At 32.7% G+C, this 9,777-nt stretch overlaps 1 protein-coding gene and 1 long non-coding RNA gene across 2 annotated transcripts; one reads left to right on the top strand and one right to left on the bottom strand.

Annotated features, from left to right (window-relative positions):
• The first annotated feature begins 666 nt into the window (after positions 1-666).
• Positions 667-2,426, top strand: LOC111294340 (glucan endo-1,3-beta-glucosidase, basic isoform-like). Its single transcript, XM_089743776.1, has 2 exons — positions 667-824; positions 1,247-2,426. The coding sequence occupies exons 1-2, from the start codon at positions 737-739 to the stop codon at positions 2,197-2,199; spliced, it is 1,041 nt and encodes a 346-aa protein (XP_089599902.1). The 5' UTR covers positions 667-736; the 3' UTR covers positions 2,200-2,426.
• Positions 2,427-3,909: 1,483 nt separating this feature from the next.
• On the bottom strand, positions 3,910-5,969 carry LOC149515122 (uncharacterized). Its single transcript, XR_016327248.1, has 3 exons — positions 5,358-5,969; positions 5,132-5,244; positions 3,910-4,458 (listed from the first exon to the last, which is right to left on the bottom strand). It is a non-coding gene; the product is annotated as an uncharacterized LOC149515122 (long non-coding RNA).
• Between the last annotated feature and the right edge of the window lie 3,808 nt (positions 5,970-9,777).

Genomic DNA, 9,777 nt, shown 5'->3' with positions numbered 1-9,777 from the left:
TTGTATAAACACTGATTTTACTATACTAACAATACATGAACAGTGTAGATCATTATACTAACAGTATATGAATAGTGCATAGAAATTTGTGCCAATAATTATGGTTAAAGAAGTTGGAGAATTCCCATATCCACATCATAGTCATGGAAGTCAAGAACATGCCGTGCGAAAATTGGAGTCATTTTATCCAAATATTAGGTTTAATATTTGTCCTTTTTATTTGAAGAGTTAAGATCGTTGGTCTCTTACCTAACTAATAATAACAAAAGAAAAAATGGTGTTATTTTGTGTAAGCTACTTGCTAGCTAAAATTAATTCCATTTGTACAAAGGCTCAAAATGAATTAATGTAACTAGTGTAAGAATAGCAATAAAAAAAACATTTACTCCGTTTTTAATGTGAACCCATAGGCCAGAATTAAATTAGAAGAATAGTTGATTATCGTGCGAAAGGAACTGGCACAAGCCACAGTTGAATTTTCCCGATCCATGAGGCCCAAGACTTTTAAAAGGTTACTAAGAGAAGGCCCAGTTGAATGACGAAATCTAGATGGTTTTTGTGGAAGATTTTTTTTTCTTTTTCCATGACATAATTTTCCATGGAGCAATTAATTCACTTGGAAAATGCAAGGGGTGGGGATCCTATATAAGGTCCAGTAAGTGGGGGTGCTGGCAATAGAGTTTCGGCCTTCCTTCAATTCTTCTCTTTTCTTTTGTATCTTCTCTCTACGTCTCTCATGGCGAAATCCAATTTAGCTGGCAACTTTGGTATGGCTTCAACATTGCTGCTGTTTGGCCTTCTAATGGCATCCCTCGATACCTCAAGTACTCTCTCTCTCTCTCTCTCTCTCTCTCTAAATAATATTAATGGTCCAATAATCTGGTTTTCTTTGTTATCTAAAAATTCATTTTTAATCATCATTTATATGTATGGATTCCACTATTCATGACTAATCCCTGCATGAATGATGATAATAACAAGTGCACTAAAAAATAATGGACATAAAAATGATGGAAAGGAGCTCAATCCACATATATTAAGGTAGGTTTGGTTCATTAAATGGAATAAAACTTAAAATGTTGAGATAATAGAATGAGGTAGGAATATGAAGGAATAGTTATTTTATAGTTTAGTTTATGGAAAGGAATAGCTATTGTGGACATATTCCTGTGTTTGGTTGCACAAGTGGTATAATTAGTTGATGTAACACATTCTTATTTTTAAGCTCTTGTTACATCTAATGCAGGTGCTCAAATAGGTGTTTGTTACGGAATGCTTGGCAACAACTTACCACCAAAGCCAGAAGTTATAGCTCTCTACAACCAGAGAAACATCAGCAGAATGAGACTCTATGATCCAGACCAAGCTGCTCTCCAAGCTCTCAGAGGCTCCAACATTGAGGTGATGCTAGGGGTTCCAAATACCGATCTTCAGCGTGTCGCTGCCAATCAAGCCAATGCAAACACTTGGGTCCAGAACAATGTTCGAAACTATGGCAACGTTAAATTCCGCTACATTGCTGTTGGAAATGAAGTCAAACCTTCAGATCCGGTGGCACAATTTCTAGTCCCTGCCATGCAAAACATTCGCAATGCAATTGTTGCAGCTGGCCTAGGGAACCAAATCACAGTTTCCACAGCAATCGACACAGGGACGCTGGGAGAATCTTTTCCTCCATCAAAGGGGTCTTTTAGGCCTGAATACAGGCTACTTCTCGTTCCCATCATTCGCTTCCTGGTGGACAACCAAGCCCCATTACTTGTTAACTTGTACCCCTATTTTAGCTACGATGGCAACCCGGCTATCAGCCTGGATTATGCTCTGTTCAGATCTCAAGATCCTGTCGTCTCAGATCCTCCCTTGCAATACCGTAACCTTTTTGATGCCTTCTTGGATGCTGTTTACGCTGCCCTGGAGAAGGCTGGTGGCGCTTCTTTGGAGATTGTTGTGTCGGAGAGTGGATGGCCATCCGCTGGAGGTGGGGCACGGGCGGCAGCCAATATTGATAATGCAAGAACTTATAACCAGAATTTGATCCAGCATGTGAAAGGAGGTACTCCAAAGAAGCCTGGAAAGCCTATAGAAACTTATATTTTTGCCATGTTTGATGAGAATAAAAAACAGGGCGACGAAATTGAAAGACAATGGGGACTGTTTCTTCCAAATAAGCAGCCTAAGTACCCAATCAATTTTAACTAAATAGAGCTGCTGATCAAAATCTGTAAGAGAAGGGCATTTCAGCCATGCTATATTATATTTAGCGAAATAAGAGCATAGTGCTTATCCCTGCTTAAGGGAGAGCAAAATAAGCGTGTACCAGCTGCTAGAAAATATTCAAAATAATAAAACTCACATGATTTACATGTTACATGTGATGAAAAGTTGTGTCTACTCTTTACTTCAAAAAAAAAAAAAATTTACTCTTATTTGTTACAAGTTCTGTCTTTGAAAAGAGATCTATTTAAATCAAAATTAGAAAAAAAAAAATTTACGTTGAATCAAGTTTGTACGCATGTGGAACAATACATGCAAAAGCTCCTAACAATTTTCTTTAACTCAAATCACCTCTTATTATATTTATCATAGAAAACTTTGTTAAAATAACAAAAGATCAATCGGATCGAGTCTAAATGAAAAATGTTTTTCTTTAAATATTAAATGGAAAAGAAAGAAAATGTATAATACAACTATGAAATTTTAGATAATAAATTCTTTGGTTTAAGCTTTAAATGAACATCTAATTTAAAATAAATTAATAATAAGTAGAGTGATTATTGTTATATTTTTGTGTCCAAAATACTTCCAATTTAATATATGTGAGATTTACCTTAAAAAATTCATGTGGGATTTACTTTATTTTAAGTATAATATTTTCTCTTATGTGTAACATAATGGATTTACCATGTGGCATGAATTTCATGTTTGTAAATATAATAATCTTTATCATGTGACATAAATTTCACATTGTAAGCATAACAAATTTATCATAAAAAAGCTAACAAACAAGAAAATACTTATTTTGATATTATATTAAAATTTAAATGAATATCTAACTTAAAACTAATTAATTGACAATAAATAGGATGAGTACACTTGATTATGTGCTCAAGTTGCTCCAATTTAGCAGATGTGAGTTTTACCTTTTTTTTTTAGTTAAACACTCTCTCACATGTAGGACAATATATGGAAGTGATGATAAACTAAATCTCACAACCATTAAATTAGGACGATTTAAACATATAAATATAACAAAAATCATTGCACTTGATGAATTCAATACCATTATATGTATTTATCTTTTCCATCTATATTACATTATTTGAGAAAATAAATAATTCGTGCATAAATGTTCTAATTACTAAAAGCTAAAAAAAAAAAAAGAAAAAAAAGGGGTTGTTCTTGCTTTTTCAAAATGTAAAAAATCAAGAAAGAAGAAAGAAAATAACGAAGACAAGGTAAATAATTAACTACGTACATGAGATTATTAAGCATGCACCTTCCGTACGGCATTAATTATAGAGGTACCAAATTAAAATAAAACAACTCATTTCATAAAATAGAGTCGCACCAATCTATCTATCTAGCTAATTAATAAAAGTGTATATGAAGCCTGTTATACTTAATTATAACAACCTTTTTTTTTTTCGTTCAACCATTGACCGATTGAATTATCTGTTATACTGTTAAATCTCGTCTTATTTTTAGAAAAGAAAGTTATATCAGCATGAAAAGCATGTCAATAATTTGATCTTATTTTTAGAAAAGAAAGTAATATCAGCACAAAAAAGCATGACAATAATTTGATGCAAACAAACTAATGAATTTGTGCATGGAACACTCACATTAGAGTGTTTAAAGCAAAATAAGATTGGTAAAGAAGACTAAAGCAAACAATGTTTTTTTTTTTTTTACATAAAAGTTTAGGTAAGCCATGACTACTCATTTTAGGACCAGATGCTTTCTAGTCATTGTGTGTGATTTTGTACGCTACTTTAAACTGCTGAATTACTTGAATTTGTATAATTTCATGTGTTTTAGTGTTCATCTTCTAAGGCTTAGACACCAATGGACAACTACATGAAAAAACAATAGCCTTGGTTTTAGCATTATAGAACTTTCACATCAAATACTTAAAATCTACTCCTTAGATTAAGCCAGAAGGAAACCAATAAAGAGATTCCAGCCACAAGACTTGCTCAGACACTTTGCTTACTATATTGTTTAACAAAAGAACTTGATGAATGATAATAAAAGGACAAAAAGTAAAACAATAAAAAGTTCATTAAAAGAAAGCAAACATTATATAAGTGCATGTATAAGCATTAGTTCTTACATTATTGCATATAAAGTGCACCCCAATGACCAAATATCAGTTCTCTCATCAATATCTGCATGGCTTGGGCAATCCCACAAGTGAGGAGCTCGGAAAGGTGCTGAACAGTGCTCAGATGCTCATTCCTACATATGAAAACAACATCCAACAATGAGCATGGTAGAAGATGCATTAAGCTAATAGACAGAAAAATCAGCCTTAAAATATTACATTAAAACTTAAGCAGAATATTAAAGATGACAACTGATAGTGCCATAAGATAATGCAATAAATTATTATGGCTTTTAAAAAATCAAGAAAATGACTTTTAACATATTTTATGATGATGAAAAAGGTAAATGCATCATACAAATAAGCCAAGTATGTACCTATACGACATTTTATATTTTTTGCCAGCAAGATAAACAACTTTTGTACAAAATATTGAAGTATGAAAGTCACCCTAGGAGCAACTTTCATGCTTTTGAAAATCAGAAATAGCAAAAACTTTTGAAAATTAATAAACCCAAAAAAGTTGCATGCAAAGCAAAATAAAAAGAGTAGACTAAACATGCAAAGAAAGAAAAAAAGGGGAAAGGAAAATTACCCATGAGAATTGAATCTTAGATAGACTATTGCAGAAAACCCAAAAACTTAATCTTGCTTTTATTGTTGAAAGAGTTTACTCTTAATATACTTAACATGCAAACATGTAAAACCTCATAATCCGAATCCTCGCAACTTAAAATAAAGTCAATGAAAAAACATAAATTAACCGAACATAAATTGTCAGTAATAAAAAGTCCTTAGAATTTCTACTTATAGATTTTTTGTCAGACGCTCCGAAATCGAAGGATTGGTTCGACGTCGAAACCCACTGTCAGTCTTCATCTCCACCTCCCGATTCAGATTCTTCTCCAACACTCTTCTACCTACACATTTCAAAAGAAGTAAAAATTAGAAAAAAAAAAAAAAAAAGTCATCGAAGAAAGTTCCAAAAAACGGTCGTAAAAAGTGCAGCATTGTGAAAAGCAGAAACACCCACAGTTGAATTTAAGGTCTTTAAGCACCCCCTGCTTAAAAGAAACCAATCCAAGAATCTCATCTTATAAGAAATAGAAACCTCATCTGATTCTAATAATTCTCAAACTTCCACTAAACCCACAAAAGGTCTTCGATTCTTTTTCAAAGGCAATGGATTCAATGTTTGCCGCCATTTTTCAAGCTCTTGAAGATTCCATTCTCGGGGTAACTCATCATCTCTCCCTCTCTCTAACCTCTCTCAACCGACTGCTATTCTTCTCCATTTTGAAGTGAGCTTTTTTTTCTTGCTTTTTCCCCTATCTGCATTTTCAAGAAGCTTTTCCCTTCAGGTAATTGGAGAAGTTTCTGGAGAAGCTTTATTTCCACAATTACCCCTCAATTTTTTTTTTTTAATATTGCTTACTTGTCCTTTCCAAAGATGCTGGGGGATAAGTTTTATATGAAGTTATAGATACTAAAGGCCTTCACATGATCACTAGCAGACTATTGTTGCATGTATTGAGCAAGGTTTAATTATTCACAGCAAATTAAGGACATGTCATCACTAGCAGACTTTCCTGCATGTATATTGTTGGATCAGCCAATAGTCTTAATTAAGAATAAGAGAAGAAAGTGGTAACCAATGGAGTAGAGAGTAGAGACAGTTTTGATTCCAAGTAAGGATGTCTTGAATGTATTTATGTTGCCATAGAAATAGTCCTTGTTGAGAATATTGAGAGGACTTCAAAATCGATCGAGAAAGTAATTAATCAACGTAAATTTCCCATATCTTTAACAGAGAATTTATGAGAGATAAGGATGCAATAATCTTGCGTAGTAATTGATCAGGCTCATTTGCTGTCAACAACTTGCAGAAGAAAATAAATGGTCTAGGTTAAAAATTAAGAGGTCAGATGAATCTGATAGTGACTGGCCCTAAAACCAAGAGTTGGAAGATATTTTACTAGTTCAGAAAACCATGCCCTTGGTGCTTGCTTTAACCGATACAAAAGATTTCTTGAGTTTTCAGACATGAATTGGAAAATTTTGATCAACAAAACCAAGTAGTTGCTGCATAAAAACCACCATCGTTAAATTACAGAAAAAACATGATTGATTGAGAAACAACCAGTTTGAGTACAAGCCGAATTTTAATGGATTAACAACTCAGCTAAATTTTTCATCGTAATCCAATCCAGGCAGTAGGTGAAAACTTTGGCCACAAGTCTGGCTTCTAGCGATCAAAGGTGCCATCGGATTTGGTTTTGATGAAAAAACAAGCCACGTGCAACTCGCTATATTTTGTCGACGGACAGCGATGGCAGCGACGAATTTTTGTAAGACAATGTTTTTGAGGAAAAAGATCGTCAATTTTATTTTCAGCTTTCATGGTAAAGATCCATTTTACTCTACATGGCCAATAAAAAATTCCACGTTATCATCAGAGCATAAACACATTCCAGTATTACCACGTCAACACCATCAACAACGCATTAACAACTCAAGAAACACATAAGTTTTGATAACAGTAAAAAACTAATTTCATTAACAATTTGTTGGTGTTAAGTAATTTCGACCTGAGAGTATTTTTGTAAATACAAAGATGAAGGATAGTTAAAGTCAAAGACAATTGGTGTTTCCTGTATTTACATTCTGACGCACGAATCAATAAAAATTAGGGATGTAAGAAAGCGAGAAGGAGAAAGAAAAATAAATAGGAAGAATCTGGCTTTATGGTGTCTTAATCTTCATATTTATAGGTAAATTGAGGGAGACACAAAATGAACAATTAGGACAGAGCTAAGCTGAGATGGCACTGAAAATGTTAGATAGACCTAATATGTCAAGTTAATACAAATGATCAAGATACCCCTGATTGTCTGCTGAAAGCTTTGAGAGCGAAAAGATCACTATGTATCTTTTGACCATTATATGTTCTTAGCACTCTGTTCACCCATCAAGCAATTTGAGTATCAAATCGCCAATAGTGAAGGTAGGTGGCTGCATATTTCGTTGAAGGTCGACATTGTAAAGGGAAGTCATTTTTGGACGACGACTAGCTTTGAGCCACGATTTGACCTGGTGGTTGTCTTATCTCACGCGTGTATTCTAAAATGAGTGCATAATCGATTTAAAGATTATTGAGGTGATAATTGTTTGGGGTGATTCGAGATTATTATTGGAGTTTGTTTGATCATGGTGAGACTTGTGTTTTCTTTCAAAATTTAGATTTGAGCCTCTATTTTGAACCCTAGTGTAGACACTCAATTTGGTCCAGGCCTAGATCAATTGGGCTTAGTTCAAAAGGGTCAAACCAACCAATTGATGTATTAATTTATTTGTTTATTATTTATTTTATTATTTTTTTGGGATTTATCGTGATTATTTTTTTTTTATTCTTGTTAGGAAATAATGATGATGATCAGAATAATTAAAAATAATTAAAAAAATAAAAAATAAATCTGGCTATGAATAAGGCTAATAAAGAGTCATAGCTAGATTTAGCTTGCATAAGATAAGTTTAATGATTAATTTGATAATCCAAAAACCTAATCAAAGAAGGAATCCAGATTAATCAAAAACTTTGAGATTGATCCTTATAAATACCTATTGATCAGAAGCAAAGAACGCACAAAAAGTAAGAAGACAGAAAACATAAGCAAAAAAAGGTGTTTAGAAGAGCAGAAGTAGTTTTCAAATTTTTAGGTTTTTTTTCTAGAAATTTTTTGGAAATTTTTCTAGATTTCGATCAATTTTTCAGCGCCGTTTAAATTTTTTGATGACATTCTGACAAACTTTCCAGTTTTCGACTAGTTCCCTAGTTTTCGACGTCACACTCTAGAAACCGTTAAACTTTTCAACGAACTTCCTACGACCCTACCCAGATTTCGACGACAATCCCAAAATTCGATGAAGGATTCAACCGGTGTTCTTAAATCTTAGAGAAAGAGAGAAAAGAAAGAGAAGGGAGGAAAGGGGAAGAGAAATCTGTTGAAAAAAAGACTAAATTTGACCTTATATAGGGCCCTGAAACGACATCGTTTTGGAGTTAAGTAACTTCTCAGGATCCATGCGTTTTGTCGTTGGGTAACCTGACTCGTAGCGCATAACCCATTTCTTGCTTCCCTCAGCCTCTGGCGAGCCGCTAAGCTGAGCCGTACATCGAGTTGGTCTAGCCATGTTTGTCGCTGGAGTCGCACCTTTTCCAGCTGAGTCGAGTCGTGTCAAGGTTTTTTTTCATTTAGTATTATTATTATTATTATTATTATTATTGCTTATTTATTTATTAATTAAATTGAAATTATTTATTTCAGTAAGCATTCCTTAATTTTTCAATGATTTTCTTAAAATAAAAATTAAAAAAATATATTTTTAAAGAAAAGTTGAAAGTATTAATTTTTCTTAAAAATAAAAGTTTTCAAAAAAGCATTTTTGAGGAAAATTTGAAAATATCAATTTTTCTTGAAAATAAAATTTTTAAAAAAGACATTTTTAAGGAAAAGTTGAAAGTATCAATTTTTCTTGAAAATATAAACTTTAAAATGCTTTGAAAAAAAGTTAAAAGTATCAATTTTTCTTGTATAAAAGCATGAGTTTTTTCTTGTAAAACAAAAAAGAGATGTATATCAAAAGTCGAATCATCAATCCTTTTTTTGTCTTTTTCTTTCCTTAGAAAATTTTTCAATGTTAAATAATTTGATGATAAAGCTTCTACAAGAAAAACAATAGTTTTCTTGTATACTCTTGAGGTGATGGAGTTTTTTTTAATTTTTTGTTAAAAATATTAGAGTTAATTAAGAATAATTTTTAATAATTAATTACTTGATAAAATTTTAAGGATTATTGGATAATGCGAAATTGAGCTGGTATTATCTTTTGATGAGAGTTGTGAGGGTGCTATAGTCTTCCTCACACGTAATCGTACTTTCGAACCAAGTTCTGATTTCGCAGACATTGAATCTACCTTTTAAAGATACCTAAGCTAAACTTAAGATTTTTCTTTAAAAAGGGACATATTCGGTTCGGTGACCAATCGTACTTAAATAAAAAAGATTGGTGGTAACTCAATTTGTCAAGTCTAGCTATAGATTTATAGATCTATATATTATGACAGTTTGGTGACTCCACTAGAGACTTGTTGAGAGTCAAGCCAGCAAATAAATTTGTGTTATCCAAAAAGCCTAATAAAATTAAATTCTTTGTAAGGATTTTTTTTTTATTTATGTTGTTAACCATGTCATTCATATGTATGTGCATAATATGAGCTCTACATTCGAGCTCCGTCTCTCTAAAAAAGAGTAAAGTACCTATGCTTTCGTGAGGTTTTAATGCCTCCGCAGTGGCGAACGAAATACTCTCACTTAATTTGAACCTTTTTCGCTTATAGCTTGTAATGGATAAAGATCAGGGTGTTTTACTAGTCTGTGATGGACGATAATGTA

The sequence above is a fragment of the Durio zibethinus genome, chromosome 14 (genome assembly GCF_047325235.1).
Source record: "Durio zibethinus cultivar Kanyao isolate XHJ-2024 chromosome 14, ASM4732523v1, whole genome shotgun sequence".
In the NCBI taxonomy this organism is placed as follows: Eukaryota; Viridiplantae; Streptophyta; class Magnoliopsida; order Malvales; family Malvaceae; genus Durio; species Durio zibethinus.
Note: the sequence above shows the minus strand (reverse complement) of the source record. Positions and strands in the feature narration are given on the sequence as shown.